The sequence below is a fragment of the Macrobrachium nipponense genome, chromosome 19 (assembly GCF_015104395.2).
Source record: "Macrobrachium nipponense isolate FS-2020 chromosome 19, ASM1510439v2, whole genome shotgun sequence".
NCBI classification, from domain to species: Eukaryota; Metazoa; Arthropoda; class Malacostraca; order Decapoda; family Palaemonidae; genus Macrobrachium; species Macrobrachium nipponense.
In genome coordinates this window covers 80331389-80350005 of record NC_061088.1, presented here as the reverse complement: position 1 = coordinate 80350005, position 18617 = coordinate 80331389, and the positions used below count along the sequence as shown (strand labels likewise).

At 37.6% G+C, this 18617-nt stretch overlaps 1 protein-coding gene across 1 annotated transcript in view; it reads right to left on the bottom strand.

Moving 5' to 3' along the window:
• Positions 1 to 269: 269 nt before the first annotated feature.
• The window catches only part of LOC135218507 (leucine-rich PPR motif-containing protein, mitochondrial-like), a 29472-nt gene continuing 11124 nt past the window's right edge, over positions 270 to 18617 (bottom strand). The window contains exons 9-18 of the mRNA XM_064254873.1: positions 17980 to 18101; positions 17302 to 17409; positions 16272 to 16439; positions 14002 to 14142; positions 13604 to 13799; positions 12432 to 12648; positions 11936 to 12064; positions 3917 to 4067; positions 2989 to 3148; positions 270 to 2501 (exon numbers count right to left, since the gene is read on the bottom strand). Of these exons, the coding sequence (XP_064110943.1) occupies positions 2350 to 2501; positions 2989 to 3148; positions 3917 to 4067; positions 11936 to 12064; positions 12432 to 12648; positions 13604 to 13799; positions 14002 to 14142; positions 16272 to 16439; positions 17302 to 17409; positions 17980 to 18101 (1544 nt within the window). The 3' untranslated portion in view covers positions 270 to 2349. The remainder of the gene's footprint in view (positions 2502 to 2988; positions 3149 to 3916; positions 4068 to 11935; positions 12065 to 12431; positions 12649 to 13603; positions 13800 to 14001; positions 14143 to 16271; positions 16440 to 17301; positions 17410 to 17979; positions 18102 to 18617) is intronic.

Genomic DNA, 18617 nt, shown 5'->3' with positions numbered 1-18617 from the left:
TACACCTACCACCGAGTGATATCAAATACAGCATTGTGTTTTCATTGTCACGCATTGTGTGATATCTTAGCCACTTCTGGGAAATCTGAGCATTGAACTTAAATCATAATTATTTCAAAAGAACTAAAGTCCATCAACTAAGCATGATTCAAGGGAACAAAACAGAACTAGAACACATTATACCAATATAGAAGAAGACTTTTTTAGCTTGATGCTAAATTGTTAATAGTACCATATATTATTTTACCAAAAAGGGTAATAAAACATAATTTAACAAAATAAATTCATGTCTGATTAATCCATACAAATATTTATCAACAACGTTATAATAAATTTATAAATAATTTTATAGATATAAAACATATATACAAGCAAAAAAATAATTGCAAGGAAGTAAACCAACATATTTTCTTTCAGAGACCTGAGGAATCATAACACTTGTGACCCTACTACATTCAATTTAATCTCAAAGGCACAAAATGATTTGAGAACCCTTGATGGGGGGCCTAATGCCAGTAATAATGAAGTATACAGAAAAATAATCCTAACCATTTTATGAATGCCCCACTTTCTCTTTAGTTGCTATAATTGACAATGCTAAGTCCTGCACGAAACGGTTTAATTATAATACTTTTAAAACTGACCCATTATACAGATGTCTCTCTCTTACTGATGTTACCCGCAAGCCTAAAATCATCCTTTCTTGAATGCATTCTTATCTGTCATCTTATATCATATGGAATAACCACCTAAATGACCACTTTTAATGTTTTCCCTGCAATCAACTTCTATTCATTCTCTCTATTATCCACCTCTGAAGTTTCACAACACCTTCAGTCACTCATTTGTTATACACTGTATTCCTTTCATTCATGTAAGACATCATTCATCATTATGTAACTTCGGCTCAGCTCAATAGCTCATTTAGTCTAGCTCGTTATATTTCAGTCTTTTCTAGCACATACCTATAATACAACTTTTTTCTTATTTCATTTTGATTTCAATTTGCTTCCTACATCTTTACCTATACATCCAACATTTTTCTTATGTTTTCCTAGTCCTGTGTCACTTTAGTACTATGATTTATCATATACCAGTTGGTGTTTGACAAGAAAATATAAAAATATACAGTATTTCTTATGAATTATCAACATTAAAATTTACCAAGACAATTCAGTCCCCAAAAATATTTTAAAAGGGTGTTCCTTCAACATATATACTCAATAAAGAATTAGCTTTTACCTGGTTATTTTATAATCAAATACCTGTGTTACATTAACAAATACATTTGAAGACTAAAAGCAACATTGCACCATAATGGTATATCAAAACTAAGGAGAAATACTGTAACCTCATCATTTTTTTTCATTTCTGAGGTAGAGTCTTCTTAGTAGCATCATAAATGTTGCTTTCCTTAAACTGAAAAGCTACAGCGATACAACAGGCTTTTTAGGTGTTAAGTGTTTATGTACTGTATTTATAAACGAATAATTCTACATACAGTTAACCCAACTCAGTCTTTCCCTTGCTATTTTTTATAAATGATCATTTTACTCTTTGGAAGCATGATTAGTACATAACTGGCTTTTTTTAGTTCCTGGAAAATGTGGTGTGGCAGCACCCTAAATATACCTTGCCTAGGTCACACCACTGAGCACTGCATTTGCGAGTTACCAAAAGATCAGTAACAAAGAAGATACCCATTAATCTGGCTACTGATATCGAAACTCAACTTTCCAAAATACTGTGGAGTCTAACATGATTGCAAGTACAGTCACACTACAACTGCTACTACTATCTATAAATCAGAACCATATACAAAGGAAGGTATCTTCAGCTAGAAAAAGATATCCTCCTCTATAATCCTTATAGTAGGTCATAGTTCCCTTGTCTACTCCCAACCAAATAACTACCCTTACCAAGTATATCAGATGAAGTGGTTGCATCCATAACAAAATTTCAGTTCTTCAGTGATCCACTTCAACTTAAAATTTAACATGAAACCAATAAAAAATTATGGTTTTCTTTAATAGGAAACTTTTATGAAAGATGACATAAAATTTACAACTTCTATTACAGTACACATATGATCACAAAATCAGGCATGGGATGAAGACAAAACCCCTGGATGCAACGAACGAAACAGCACAAGCATTACTCTTGTAAAATACATTATTTCAAGGATGTTATCCTCTATCAATACATTTACAGATTGGCTGGAATGTTGCCACCTCTATAAATCCTAGTTACAGACTTACTAACTACCAATGTGAGCTTTCCACTACTATTATAAATTATAGAGTACGAGTTGTATCCTGATCACAGCCTCAAATTCACAAATGTCTTAAATTATACAGACCATGAGACTTCATAAGGGATATCAATGTCATTTGAAGCAAGAAGCGAAGCAAGTGTCCCAAGAAAAGCCTTAGATGGCAAAACATTTTCCTCTTGCATCCGCGTCCATAATGACAGTCCCTTTCTGCCATCGTTTTGTACATCTGTAAAATAGCAACTTTCTTTCATCATTCAAATTTGTACAAGTCATAAAATACATTTCTATATTTTTGTTTACTTTTGCTTCATTGTGTGGCATAGTAAGAATTCATTGTGTGACATAGTAAGAATTCTATCCAGATTACCTAAGTATACTTATGGTACCAAAAGTGTATTAAATTTTAAATTTTAAAATTTGGTGATGAATAAAATCAAACCGAGCACAATTGTTGTCAAGTGTACAAATGAAGGTTAAAGGTTAATCTAAATCATTAAACTACGCATTGACTACAGTAGTTGCCACACCTCATTAATGTGATCAGAATCAGTAAACAGACCATTAAAAAAGTTTGAGTTTATAAATGTAGCACCTCAACATAAGACACTTTGGGGGTCTGGTCTTTCTAGTCATATACAGCATGCAAACAGTAGAATCTAAAGCTTTGCCTGAACCTGCACAGAATAACAAACTGCAATGCTAAATATACTCACGGTATATATCCAATAGGGAATTGAAAATTTCCTCTCTTCTGATGCCAGGAATTGATCTACATGAGATCAAAAAGTTTAGTAATGGCTCTTCCCTTGCTGTTCCAGCATACCTCTGACACTGACGTTGTATTTGTGATTCATTAATCTTCCTACCTAAACTCTGTTCAAGAAAAAAAAAAGATATACAGTATGATGAATCTGAAGAAACAAAATAAATTCTTGAATTTTAATCAAAATTTAAACAGCAAATGTCCACTACTGATGTAAAGCAAAAATTCATGAGCAATTCTTCTCTAATAAAAAGTTCACAAAACTCATCCTGTCTCTATCTACAAGAATGGCAAAAGCATTCAATATAATTCATGAAGTGTTACTTGTGAAATCGATATTAATAAACTTGCTAACACATGACTGTTAATGTATGATTGTCTACAGAATTTATAAAAGCAACACAAAGTCTTTTACTTATTTATGAAAGCTACAGGTCCCATTTTGGAAACTTTCACAGGTAATTTAGACTGGAGTAAATTGTAAAATAAAATAATTTTTTTTTTTTTTTTACAAAATAGAACTGTTTTCCACACAAATCCATCTATTATAAATGGCCTTATTCCATGAAATGTTTCTCCTAGCTTGACCAAATAACCAAATCCTGAAAGGTAAAGACCCCACTGCACACATCCATCCAACAAAATATTCTTTTGTGCCAACTTCAATCATGAGCGCCACGAAGAGAGGAGGGCATTGTGATATAGTTAATGGGTAAAAAAAAAAAAAAAAAAATTATATTTTGTAAAAATATCATTACCTCATTATGAATCCGTTAATCCTAAATACCCTGAACCAAAATTTTGGAAGCAGGAAAAAGTTAGATCATGTTTCACTATAAACAAGACTCATAATATTGCCTTAATAAAATATAACTTACCCTTAACACCTGTGTTGCCTGAGAAGGATAACCTGCTTCTAAGCAAGCAAAGAGCAAGTCATGTTGAGCATTTGTGGAACCACTGACACTAGCAATGATATTTAACATTTCCTCCAATAGCTTATTTGCAGAGCTTCTGGATTCTTCTAAACTGTGAAAAAAAAGCATACAAACTTATACATCTAAGTAAAGTGAGTATTATAAAAAAAATTTTCATGAATAAATATAATTTTTCTAAATATTAATTTACAAACATGGTAATGACTAGATTATCACAGATAAATTAACTTCTGAAGGATTATAATGACAATGAGGCTCCCATTATGATTTATATATTTCAGAGAATATAACAAAGACAAAGAGTCCCATTTTGATTCTCATAAGGCTTGCTTGAAGAATCTGTTCCAAATAAGAACTGAAAATTGAAGTAAGGTAAAGCTGAAGAATTTGGGCAGTTAGTGGGAAGCAACTAAAGAGAAAGGGCAACAAGTTTTAGTATTCTTATTTCAGTTATTGCTTAGGAAAATCTTAAGTGCTAGTGGTATTTTAGGTGACTAAGGGATTTGACCTCATGGAACACACTCTCACTCATTATTAAACCCTTTCAAACTCCTTCATTAACAATGTCTCAAGTTTGGATAGTTTGATATCAACTTTAACTAAGATTTTTAAGCCTTTTGTAGTAGTATTGTACTATATAATTATTTGTATGCTAAGAAACTTAATTCTATGAAAATAAAAAAAGCCCAGGTTCGCTTTACCAAATATAAATCACAACTGTTGCTCACTTAAAGAGCATACAAAGCAATGGCAAAAGCAAGAAAAGCCCTGTATAAAATAAATGCTTATGTAAGTATAACAGTTAAAAGAATATGAACATCTTCAACAACACATATGTACAAAAATGATATTGTTATGATACAATAAAGTTTTATACATACTTACCTGGCTGATATATACAATTAATCGCCCACCCAACCTCCCCTCAGGAGACAAGTGGAAGAGAAAATCTGATAGAAAACGGGAATGGTTCCTATTCCTGCCACCCAGCGGCAGGCAGGTAGATCACCTGACCTACCTGTAGCGCGTGCCGCGAAATTCGAATTTCTATCGGGAAGACGGAGTCAATAGCTATGTATATATCTGCCAGGTAAGTATGTATAAAACTTTATTGTATCATAACAATATCATTTTTATACATTCAACTTACCTGTCAGATATATACATAGCTGATTCACACCATTGGAGGAGGGTAAGAGACAGCTAATTACTGAATAGACCGGTAAACAACATACGTTGTAGGTAATAAATAAATAAAACCTTGGTTCCTATGTGTTTAGACGAAGGGTTGACTTCCTAGCTATTGCTAGAAGTCTGCTTCGTCTCAAGAGCCTCAGCGAGGATGTGACCTATTGCTAAGAGTTCTTGTAGATCTGTCAATGGGGTCTTATCCACTTACATGACAGAATCTAATGGTCTTTTGTCAACGGGGTCTTATCCACTTACATGACAATACACCTATGCCTAGTGGCATAATTAAGGAGCACAACACCGAACCCGATCACCTGATCCTAACACGAGGGTTTGTGCTTAATTCGAAAAGTTATCCCCAAACTCCTTTCAAACAACCCAAAAGAAAAAACACTATGTTAAAAAAAAATTCAACTCACTAATTAAGGATCAGTGTCGGCTCCCTATCCCAGCAACGTATCTGTAGACACGTATAACCAAGAGAGAAGGATCTCTCGTAGGTCAACTTGACCTCCTTCGTGTAATGGGACGTCAACACAGAGTTGCATCTCCCGTAAGTGACAGCTAATATGTCCTCATGACATATTGTTAGGAAAGAACAAGAATTCATAAAAGCTCGCACTTCATGAGCTTTTAATTCTCAGCTGTGTGAAGGAATCATCAAGTTACTCACGAAGTGCTTTAGTGATCACCCTTGTTTCAAAGAAGACCAGGCCTTTCTTTGAAATGGATCTGTTCTGGATAGAGCCTGCCTGGCGCCTCGCGCCTGCCTGTCCCTTGCGCCTAGCTGGCGCCTCACGCCTGCCTGGCGCCTCGCGCCTACCTGGCGCTTGACGCCTGGTTGGCACCTAGCGCCTGTAAGGCGCTTTTCGCCTGACTCCTGGCTGGCGCCTCGCGCCTGGAAGTAGCTTTGCGCCTGGCTCCAGACTGGCTCTTTTTGGCGCCTGGAGCCTGGCTGGCTCCTCCCCACTTGCTTGAGCTTCGAGCTTGGTAGAGTCTCGAGGATGTCTGGTGATGTCCACATCGGACGCTCTTATCTGTCCGATTTGTTCACCTCTAGCGCACCAGCGCTAGGTTGGAGACCCGCTTTTTCTTCTCATCAGACCATGACAGTGTTCCTTGGAACTGTCTGCCTCTGGCGTTTTCTACGCCTGTTTTGGCATTTGGCGCCTAGTTGGCGCTACATTGTCCGAAAGTCCTGAACATCCACAATAGTTTATCAGGAGACCGGAGAAGGGGTGGAAGAAATGCTTCCACTTTGAGCTTTTGGCCTCTCCGGCAAGGGGAGGTGATTGTAGTCAGCTACATCCATTAGACGATAGGATATCTAACAGTACGAGAGAAAAGTGTCTTCCTCCGAGGAGGATCCTTCCTGAGTACTTCCGTTGCTAACGAGATCTCTTCTTACATGTTGATGAGGTTCCTTGTTGCGTAATCTTCCCTATCCTTGTCCGAAGGAAGGGAAGGAGCTTGGAAGACGAAGGAGACTCCGAGCTGAAATTATCTGAAAGCGTTGAGTCAGGAATAGAGGGTTTTAGTTCTTTTACCAGCCATACTATGCTGGCAAGAACCCATAGCCGAGTATCCAAAGAGTCTGATGCGAGACTCCAATGCACAAAAAATTCACTTGTCTTCTTGGTCGTTTAGGACCAAGAGAAACAAAGAATTACCTCATAAAATCCCCCAAAGAAGTTTAACGAGGAGCAGTTCCATCTTGTCGGAACACAGAATCTGAGGTTCAAAAGAGGATGATTTATAATCCCCTTAATAGTAATGAACTAGGAGAAGGAGGGGTGTGCAGGACTCAGGAGACTCTCTGAATTCATGCAATAAAAGGGTGCTAAGGTCTTGTAATCTGAAAGACCTGCACCCTCATTGACTTCCTAGTCTGATATATCTTTGTCCCATAATGTTGGGAAAAGAATGAATCACCTGAGGAGAACGCCTCTCTCCACAAGGTGAAGGGCTTTAAGCAGTTACAGCCCCATCCTGACAAGGTTACGTTCACATATGCGACATCTTGAGTACCTGGCAGGTGAAGGTTGATCCTGCAAAAAACGTCTCTCCAAATCAAACCATCCTGACAGAGATGAAGACGCTTATGCGACCACTAGAGTCCCTGTCATGAGAAGTTTGTTCCTGCTAGAAACTTCCCACAATCTCAGTCCATCCTGACACGGGACTTGTGTCCCTGTCAGGAAACAACTGATCTTGTGACAAATCTCAAAGAGGAGAGTCTTGGTGAATTCTATCTCCAAACACGAAGAAGCTGGAGATCCTGGCGCCTGGTTGGCGCCTGGTTGGCGCCTGGCTGGCGCCTGGGTGTCGCCTGGCTGGCGCCTGGCGCCCTTCCAGCGCCTGGTTAGAGCCTTGTCCGTGTATATCCACTTGATATCCTACTCATGTCGTATTGGGGTATCGTATAAGATCCCGAAGATCTTAATTCTCTGCTATCTCTAATTCTCCATGTAGAGACAGAGTATAGCCTTTTACTGCGTTATTGATAGCAGATATATACAAAGGTGATTCTTCCCTCTGAAAGGGAATAAAAACCCCCCATGTGGTTCACAGAGGTATCGGAAGAGGACAGTTTCCCCATTCCATCTAGCACGATCTGCAGCAATTCTATGTCTTTACCATGACTCTTGTCTTTTACCTTGAAAAACTCCTCTCATTCATGTCTACTTCTGGTCAGTCTGCACGCAGACCGACTCAGAGTGGAGAGATTTTTCAGGTCTATTTATAATAGATTCTGATAGAATATCCAAATACTCTTGGAAAAACCTTACGAAACATGCTGTGAGAAGAACGTGACTTCTGTGAATCCAACCTCTCTAAGGCCAAAAAGAGACATTCATCCTCTCTTCCTTTGACGCCCATTTATCTCAATATCTATTAAGAATTTATAACTAGGGGAAAAAAAGACTAAAGTTTATTCCCCTTTTTTTAAGTCAAAGATGGCGTATATTGCTACCTCTCTTGGTTCGAGGAAAAGGAAGCAGCCTATAGGAAGCCTGTTCGTCTTCTACCTTGCGAAGAGATCTATGAAGAAGATTTTCTGCAGGTTCTCACAACTCTTTCCAATAAATGTTAGACATACGTTAACAGTTATTATCTTCGATTGAGAAGGTTCTCACGGACATGCAAAATCTTGCATCGAATCTCTTAAGGATCGTTATGTTCCGTGTCTGTTTTCCAAATAGGTTCTCTTTTGTTAACACGAACAGGGGTGAAAAAAGAGATTCTCAATGCTCTTTGCGATATGAGAGAGTCGTGGAATTGGCCTAAGTGATTAAAATAAATCATTTCATCGTTTCTTGTAAGCGACCCCTTTCCGATTAAATGGGTAACGAAATCAGGAACGAATCTTGCCGTTACCGAGCCTGCTGTCCGAGAGGCTACTGGACTCTTAGGTTAATAACTCGCTAAAACGAGAAAATATCTTGGATGGTGTTTCTGGCGCATTGCGCCAGGCTGGCGCTTCTGGCGCAATTTGCGCTAGGCTGGCGCTTCTGGCGCAATTTGCGCCAGGCTGGCGCTTCCATGCGCCAGGCTGGCGCTTCTGGCGCTTGCGCCAGGCTGGCGCTCCTGGCGCTTCTGACGCTTTGCGCCAGGCTGGCGCTTCCTTCTAATTCTTTTAAAGTTATGTGCCAGAGCATCTGTGCCTTTATGGTACCCGACATCCTTTCACATGTTAATTCCGTTCTTAGTAGGAAAAAACTTTTATATACGTAGTATAGTCCATTCAGGGAAACAACTTCTGCCACTAAGAGAATGTTTCCCATCCAACACATCCATCTTCTCTTGAGCAATATCCGATTCTAAAAAGGTTGAGTGCGTTTCTCGAAAGGATGAGAGAATTATATTATATCGTGCTCTGCTGTATTAGAATCCTTTATAATAGTCACATTGTGGTAAACATCATTAATCTAGGAAACCTTTGTAAGGATACTAGGAATTCAGTAGTTAACCTCGGTATGTGCATAAGACTTGACCATACCGTAGTCTTAAAGTGAATTCTCTGCTACATTCATCTTCTCACTAAGCATGTACTCTAATAAGCCATGCTTTCGTAAGCATGAGAGCATTATATAATATAGTGTTCCGCTACGTTAGAATCCTTTAATAATGTTACCTACGGTAAACAGCATTGAAAGGTTGTAATATCTTTCTTATTGAAAGCTTCTTAGCAAAAGGCAGACAATATTTTATTTATGTTTGCTTAACTATCCCCTCAATCCGAGGCTAAGACTGCGATTGTAGGGGAGAGATACGGTTAGTTATTCCATCCCGCAGGAGAAAGACATGTAACCGACTGCTCATGACTGAGACCTAGATGGTACTGTGTTGGTCTAAGCGATAGCAGTCTCCGTTAGCCGTCTGGCCTTACTCTACCAGAGTTGCCAGCTCCTCCATTCAATAAAGGAATCTTATAAAATTATTATCGAACTTCAGGAAGTTCTTATTAATGCATATTTAAGCGAAACAAGACTTCGATAAATCTAGAAGCTAAGTAGGTGTTGTCTTAACAATCCCTTTAAGCGTAGTCCTTCCTGGGAAATTCCTGGAAGGATACTGGTAATTGAGTTGCTCAGCAAATAAGTAACTACAGTATGTGCTTATGATTTGACCGTATCGTATTCTCATACAGCAGATACTCTACTACCTTATTTCCCTGCCGAGGCAGATAGAGAAAGGAAAAATTATTACTATCTTCGTTCTTTTCGTTAATAGAACGATAGAAAGAGTATATATATCTCCTCAAGGAAGGAAGTTAATCCAGGAACTCTTTAAATCTTCGTGATTTCCTCATAAATCGCGGAAGAGACAGAATTCCTGTTCATCTCTAGGGTTTACGGAAGGAAGTAGATATTTCCTATCCGCCATCATACCCAAACGTCGATGAGATTCTTATTAAGAAAACTCCCAAAGCTCTTGCCTCTTCATAACGAGGGAAGAGCATGAATGAAGGAGAGAGTCCGCATTGAGAGGAACTGCCAAACACAGGAGTCTTCTAAATAATGAAAAATGGCTTCTCTTAGTATCAGAATCCTTCTGACAAAAGCGACAGCCGCCTGTGCGACATCTTGCACCTTTGCCAGGGGAAAGTTGCTCAAATTAAAAACTCATAAGAGGAGCCTCGCGACTGACCTCTCTCTCATAAGAAGATTTGGAATATTCTGGCGCCTGGCTCCTTGCGCCTAGCGCCTGGATAGTTCCGGGCGCCTGGAATGTTCCGCACGCTAGAAAGGAGCGCTTGCGTGAAAGGTCCCGTGCGCCCTGATAGTTCCGAGCGCCTACTAGACCCCTTTTTGAAGGAGCCTCTTGCCCAGAAACGTTCAATGGAAGGATCGTTCTGATTGCCACTCTACTATAAGGCTCCTTGCTCTAGCCGTCTGTTTTTCTGGCGCAATTTGCGCCAGGCTGGCGCTTCGTCTCTTTGAAGGCGCCTTGCGCCAAGAAAAATTTTTTGGAACGCGGCTCGCGTTTGGTTGTAGGAACGCGGCTCGCTCTAGTCTGTTGGAACGCGGCTCGCTGCTGCCTGTTGGAATGTGGCTCGTGCTAGCTTGCTGGAACGCGGCTTCCTGGCTGGCTCTCGCTCAGTGTTCTCTTAGTTTTCAGAGAACGCGCTAGATCGTCCGAACTCCACACATGTACATTCTTCGTCTTTTCGGATGTGAGATGAAAAAACGGAAGAGACGCATTTTTTTAAGGATGCCTTTTCAATGGCTATCCTTGGCAGTCTGGGACGCTCTACAGAACCTGCCGAGGGGACGCCTGACCGGTGGGGATTCTCTGAAACCTCCTTACGGCTTTCGACATTCCTTCTCTGGGCTTGGGAGCTTGAAAGAGGTCTAGGCCTGAGAGCGAGACAGAGCCGATCAGACGCACCCTCCACTGCAATGGGGAACACTAGTAATCACTTCTTACCTTTTAATAGCTCGCATTTTGAGCCACAATCCTTGTCTTCAAATTGCAATTATGAATTTGAAGTTTCTGCGAAGTAAGAAGGTGATGAGGATGCAACACTACTAGTACTGTTAATACTCTAACTGCTCATTAGTACGAGTATCCAAAAAACTTTTAAAAGAAACGTATCTAGTTACATGCTTTACTGACTCCCTAAAGTAGGAAGTCAGTTTATTTCCTCAATCAATTCTAACACTTATTAATGAATAAATATTAATATTTCCCTTTCTTGCAAACTATGTGAGTGTCTACCGACAATTTCGGTAGTTACACGTTATATATTCTTCGAAATTTTTTCGAAGCCAAATTCGTTAAAAAGTTAATAAAAGCGTATGCCGAGCCAAAGACCCAGTACTTCCCTGCAAAAGACAGCCCAGAAGATCGATGGCGATGAAACACGAAAATCAAGTCAGGAGATACCGCAAACGTATGTTTACAATATGGCCGACAGAGAAAATCTGATAGAAAACGGGAATGGTTCCTATTCCTGCAACCCAGCGGCAGGCAGGTAGATCACCTGACCTACCTGTAGCGCGTGCCGCGAAATTCGAATTTCTGTCGGGAAGACGGAGTCAATAGCTATGTATATATCTGACAGGTAAATTGAATGTATAAAACACTAATGTAAACAATATGGGCTGAACAGGTAGTTTTCCAAGATACAGTAAGGTGACACCAATGATATTTTACAAACCCACGTGTAAACCAAACAAGCTAAAATTCAAAAGCAATAACTCAATATCAGTAAAATTTATTTTCTATTAAAATAAACAAATATGTAAATACTCATACACAAACCTGTCTGCTTCTGCTTCCGTTTTCTTAATATTATGAAGCAGATGTATAAGAACTTCAATTTTCATGGGAAGACACTTAAACTTTTTTTTAATGGATCTCACTTCTTCTACAGTCCCAATATAATCACCGCTGAAAGAAATTTGAATGTATCCATGAGCCTCACAGGAAAAAAAATCATCCGACAGTTTGACAGACCAAAGTAACAGAGAGCGATTACTAAATAAATAAGAATATCAGATAATGTCTACTACCTTTAATTTATGGTGAACCACTTGATTCTTTTACTGCATAAGCACAAAATTGGGGCTACAATAAAATACCACATTTCTGATGTAACTGTTAAATTCCAAGGCAATTTTCCTGTCAGTTGAATTAATGCACTGGAAAACAAAATATAAACACAAGTACTAAAAGAGCAAATCACCATGAATTTATTATATACAGAAAACATTGTTCATACGCATCATTGGAAATGCTTTTGATTATTTATACTTACCTATTCAGCCGACATTTAACCAGAGCCCCAAGCATTAATTTGTCAATCTTTATGATATTTTTACTCTTCAAAATATCAAATATTTGCGTAACCACTTCGTATTTACATGTTGCTGCCGCCGCCATTAATAATGCTTGGCAATTTCTTCTTACTTGCCTTTTTTCATCAACAGTGTTACCTTTGTATGGTGTAACTTCCTCAAGAATTTTCACTGCCTCTGGAGAAGAAAGCATAGAATGTACATAAGTATATATCTTAGTTTTACCAGACCACTGAGCTGATTAACAGCTCTCCTAGGGCTGGCCCGAAAGATTAGATATTTCTACGTGGCTAGAAACCAATTGGTTACCTAGCAATGGGACCTACTGAATGTACAAAAAGATAATGTATTAACAAATATGAAAAACTGGAAGCAAGGAAGAGACTAATTTTCATTATGAACTTGTTTTACTAGAAAACTGAGTTCATATTGATGGACTCTCCTTGGACTGGCTAATAACAGAATAAGGTACAGTATTATCTAGTGCAAAACTATTAAATATATGGAAATCCTGAGGCAAGGAAGAATACAGTGGCAAAAATCATATATGTACAGCAGTTACTAAATATTTGAACTTGACTGCTGAGCCTAGGTATTATCTTACTACATTACCACATACTTTTAAGGTGGCATGCAGTATACGTCCCATAATCAAAAACAGGTTTAAATATCATCATAAATAGTGGAGTAAATTTCATGACTACAGTATACTTGTTTCAAGTACTTTGTCCCAACATGATAAAAAAATCACATTGTGGGAAATGAAAGCAAAATGCATCACATCATACTTGGGCAACTATTTTACACATCTCTTTCACATGGCCATGTTGAAAATACAAACAGAAGGTTTATCTTCAGCAGTTCTATATATCTGCACTGCAATATCTTTCTTAATTACTTCAATTTTACTCCTGATGCAGTCTTACAGAAAAAAAACCCCAGTCAAATGACATGTAGTCTCAATGAAAGGTGTATTCGTTCCCCTGAAGATCATACAGAGGACGTCAGTGGCAAGGTAGGACAAAGGACAATTCATTAATTGAAAATTATGTGAAATGCAATTCCTAGGTAAGAAAACCTTAGCATAAATGTACAAACTAATTCATAATTAAAATAAGACAATAATTCTTACCTTCAATTCTTCCGTGTTTGACAAGTGCTGTGGAAAAGTCTATCACTTTGTATTTATCCAGTGCAAAAGATGGATGGGCTTGTCTGAGACCATTATATACATCGAGAGCAGCATCAAAATTTTTTACTGATATATATGCATTAAGAATGCTTGCAAGTACCCCTGGACTCATTTTCTCTCCCATTTCTTCTAAAACCTACAATAAATGGGATCGAAAAATAAGAAAATTAAGAGAACAAAATTACAAACAGGTGTCATTTGATTCTTCTTTCAAAGATAAAAGATGTCTTATTATAATAATTTCAGTTCACTGTCTACCTTCATGTTTAAAGATGAAGGCCTTATTAAAAAGTTACATATACCAAAAGATTAAAATTACCAAAACATCTAGTAATTACCCTCATTAAACTCAAAACTCTTTCTGTGTTATTTTCACTGGCATGTAACAAGATCAGTCGACGAATAGTACCCCTGGTTTTGAATCCTTTTGATTGTAGTTCAATTAAATGCCCTTCTAACTCCTCTATAGTCATGTCATTCTGTAAAAAAAGATTAAAAAATTAATGTTCTAATAACTCTTAATACTGTGATTTAAAAGTTTAAACATGCTATTCTTAAGGATACAGCAAATAAGTCTATTTCCACTCTATTGCACCCAATTTAATCTACTGTACAGTGGAACCTCTACACACGAAAGTCCCAACTTACGAAAAATTCAAGTTACGAAAGCAAACACGAAGATTTTTTTGCAACTGCATACAAAAATAATTCAGGTTACGAAAGGGTGTTACTGTAAAGTCCTGAGATTCGACTGGACCACCGAGAACAATTTTAAAATTCGCGCGCCGCCAACTGAGTAGACTCGCCACCATCCTCCCGCTCTTCCATTGGTTCCTGATGCTAGTCACCGCCATAAGATCCTGCTCTCCTATTGGTCAGCATCTACCCCATCGTGCTCTACGTAAAGGCGTCCTTCGCCCACTTTGTAGCAGCATTGTTATCATACACACGCAGAATTTGTTCGTTCACATATACGATTTCGTTTGTTAACGTAAATTCGTGTTAGTGATTTCGCTTTGTACTTTATCGTGTTGTGTGAGAACTTAATTAGTACATAACTTAATTACGTATAATCATGGGTCCCAAGAAAGTTGCTGAAGTTCACGGATAGAAAAGGATGCTTTCTATGGAGACAAAGATGGAGATCATTAAAAAGTATGAAGCTGGCACACGGTTGAGTGTGATCACTAAGGAATACAGCCAAAATCCATTGACGATAGGCACCATTCTTAAGCAGAAGGAAGCCATCAAAGCAGCTACACCTTCCAAAGGCATGACTATTTTGTCCAACAAGAGGAGCCACATGCATGATGAGATGTAGAGGCTGCTTCTTCTATGGATTGAGGACAAAGAAATCGCTGGCGATACAATAACCAAGACGGCAATCTGCCAGAAGGCCAGCGCTATTTTCGCTGATCTGATTGCCCAGGCTGAAGACGACGGAGGAGAAGGGACATCAACTGCAACCCCAGACTTCAAGGCTTCTCGGGGGTGGTTTGATAAATTCCGTAAACGGACTGGCATCCATTTGGTGGTGAAGAAATTGAAATTTGGTGAAAAACGTAACGTATAAAAAAGTAAGAAAAAAATGTAGTAATAAAAAAAAAGAAAAAAAAAAGAAATTTAATTTTAAGTTTTTTGAAAAGTTAAGTGTTAATGTTTATTGCCATTTGTTAATGTGTTTCATGAAGTTTAGTGTTAATGTTTTCTGCCATTTTTTAACGTGTTTCGTAAAGTTAAGTGATTATGTTTTCTGCCATTTGTCCTCCTCCTCTGTCGCCACTTTCAGAGATCGCCTCACTCGAAAGGTAAGGTTCCACATTTTACTACATATGTACGTACAGTATTTCTTGTACCCTGTACACTAATAAACTTTACTTACAGGTAATCACAGTTAGGTTAGGTATTGAATGGTCCAAATTGTTGTATTTCATTGTTTACTGGTCAATTTAGCTTTATTATAAAATTTACTGGGGTGTTTTTGTAAGGCTTGGAACGAATTAGGCAATTTACATGTAAAATGTGGTTCAAAATACGAAAAAATCAGGTTACGAAGGCCACTTCAGAACATTAATTTCGTATCCTGAGGTACTACTGTATTTACTTTATCATAAACTTATCACTATCTAGTCCACATTTGCAGTCTTGAAATGTCTTAAACACAACATTTGTCTGTCTAACCTGGATCCACAGGCCCAGAACAAATATCTAACTTTTCCATGTATCTATGAACTGTCAAAAGTAGAGCATAATTTTCCAGACCGAGTTTCCACTGCACAGCAGCTTAAAGCTCCGTGTTCATTAGCCCTCTTCTTATTTCATTTTTGTCATGTCTTTTTGTTTCCCTTTTAGTGCTGGATAATCATTTATTGGATTCTGTGTATCAATACTCTCTGCCACATGGAAAAAATTCAAATCACTTTTCATACCTTTCAAATTGCAGCAATCTGTATTCAACTCAGTATAAAACAAGACATGAAGAAATAACCTCCAACATGCCACATACAAAACTCTCTCACACACACCACTAATATACAATAAACTTTCCATACCATATATTGTTCAACATTTAAGCTTTTAAAAAAAAAAGTTCAAAATTTTAACTTACAGGATGTGGCATGAAGTTATAATCCTGCTCCTTTGGAGGATGACCTAAACTCTTATCCACTATCATATGAACATTCTCTTTTAGCTCTTCTTGAATGGATGCATTGGCCCTTCCAACAAGATAATCTGCAGAAATTTCAGATATGCCTATGTTATTTTTCTTGAGTTCCTGTAAGAAACAGAGAATAAACTTCATTATGGTAAGATATCGCTGGAGAATGTGCTGGAAGAAAGGCCAAGAAAAACTTGGCCTTTCTTGTCAGTAACATAGGCAGTCTTTATAGTGAGGCAACTTTAATAAACTTCCATGCAAACGAAAAGTAATACCCCCTTACTAGTACATCTTGAGAAGGCATTTGATAGAGTACCATGACAAACACTTTAATAGGAATTAGAAAAGAAACAGGCACAGGGTATTAGCACAAAGACAAAGTCAGCCCTAAGCCCTCTGACATTGTAGAGATGGAAGAGGCTACAAAGAGATGCAGATTGTAAGACCCCTATAAAGTCTTTCAGCATGGGGCAAAAAGGAAGCTATAAAGATCCTTTGGTACTTGATAGTACACTACTAAGTATGCTGGGTAACAACACGAAACTGGTGAAAACATGCAGAGAATAAAATGGGTTTTCAAGAGGTGCAGTGATACTAAAAGTACCATGGGCTAGACAAGGAACCCAGCTGGTGATATGGCCAGCTTCATGCTAAAGTTTGTATTTTAATATCGATCTTATTAAATGCAAATGTTAAGTCTCCACGTTTTCGTGGCATACTTCATGTTATTAATAAACCTTATTTTCTTAAATAACTTATATTTAAAATAAAAATTGTTTTAATACCCTTGGTTTGCGATGTTCTGTTACCATTACATAATCAAAATATTCTCCTTTCATTTTATGCATGAAGGATGTTTTGACCTCACTTCAATTTCTACAAACTGTGATTATATTACACATTCAACCTGAACCTATGCAAGATCACGTTACAGACTTCATAAGATGACGTAACATGAATACCCACAATATCAACTCACCTTAAATAATGGAACAATTTGATGTTTATTAAGACCATTTCTGGATGATGCTATATCCAAGAGGAACTGTCCTCCCCAGTCTTCTTTTAGATTGCCAGAGGGTTCATGCTGAGGAAGAAAAACAATGATTTTTTTACGAATGACAACCCTCTATTTTTAATTATAATATTTTAAGTTTTTTCAATATTTTCAAATATTTTAATGTTAAAACATGACAAGAGAGCAGCAAATACTGCAAAGTGGGATATTATGGGATGGAATTCCTTCCTTTCCAATTCAGGAGAAGGAATAATTTTTATAATATACTACATATATGAAAATGAAAATGAAAATATTACTCAAGATGATATACAAGAATTCTAAAATGCGCTACAGTTAGATGAGATAATGACAGGAAGACAGAATGGCCACAGACTGAAGCATCAAATATTATGAAGGTATGATGGTATAGCTATGTGATGAATAGAGAGGAGGAGCAGATGGCTTAAAAAATATAGAAATAGTTGTGGCAGAAGACAGAAACAGTGGGACAAAGCTCAACAAATTTTGACAAAAGGGTTTAGATAAAGAATTAAACTGAATGAAAATCACACAGCAAATAACATGACAGACGAGTGGAGAAAAAATCTGTTGATGATGATGATGATAGTGATTATGCAAAATCACAGTCACACTCACCTCTTTTGCCTTTTGGATAAGCATTGCTAAAAGAGATATAGCAGACTTCGGCGATGATGTCCAGGTCTTAGCTAGTGCTGCTGTTAAATCAGGTGAAGAAAAATCAACTCTCAAATTCTTGGCTGAAAAAAAGAAGTTTATAATAAGAGACATAAAAATATATAAATTTTACTCACTAGCACAAGTATTCAAATATAATGTAAAATAAAAGTTATGCAAGAATATAGGGAAGTCAACACAAAAGTACTGGGAAGAAAGTACAAGCTTCTTTGTTAAAAAAATATTTTTTGCAGAAAAGAAAGACAGTACTATAAAAACAGTATAACAGAATTAACAACCATAGAATACCCTCCTAACCAAAGTCGCTCTATATCCACTGACTCATTCATAGCCCATTATCTTCTTCTTCAGTAGTATTTACATCAAGCTGAACATAACTGGATACAAGTCAAAAATATCTGTTCGCCTTCAGGATGTAAAATCTGAACAGAATATTATTTACTGTGTTTACAATCTGGTTAGGTGAAGACAACTAGAAATTCATTGGTAAACATGACTCTCTCCTAATTTCCTTATCCTTTCACCTTATTCATAAGCCTTTCATACTGACAGTGAGGGAGGGAGTAAAATGAGGTTTT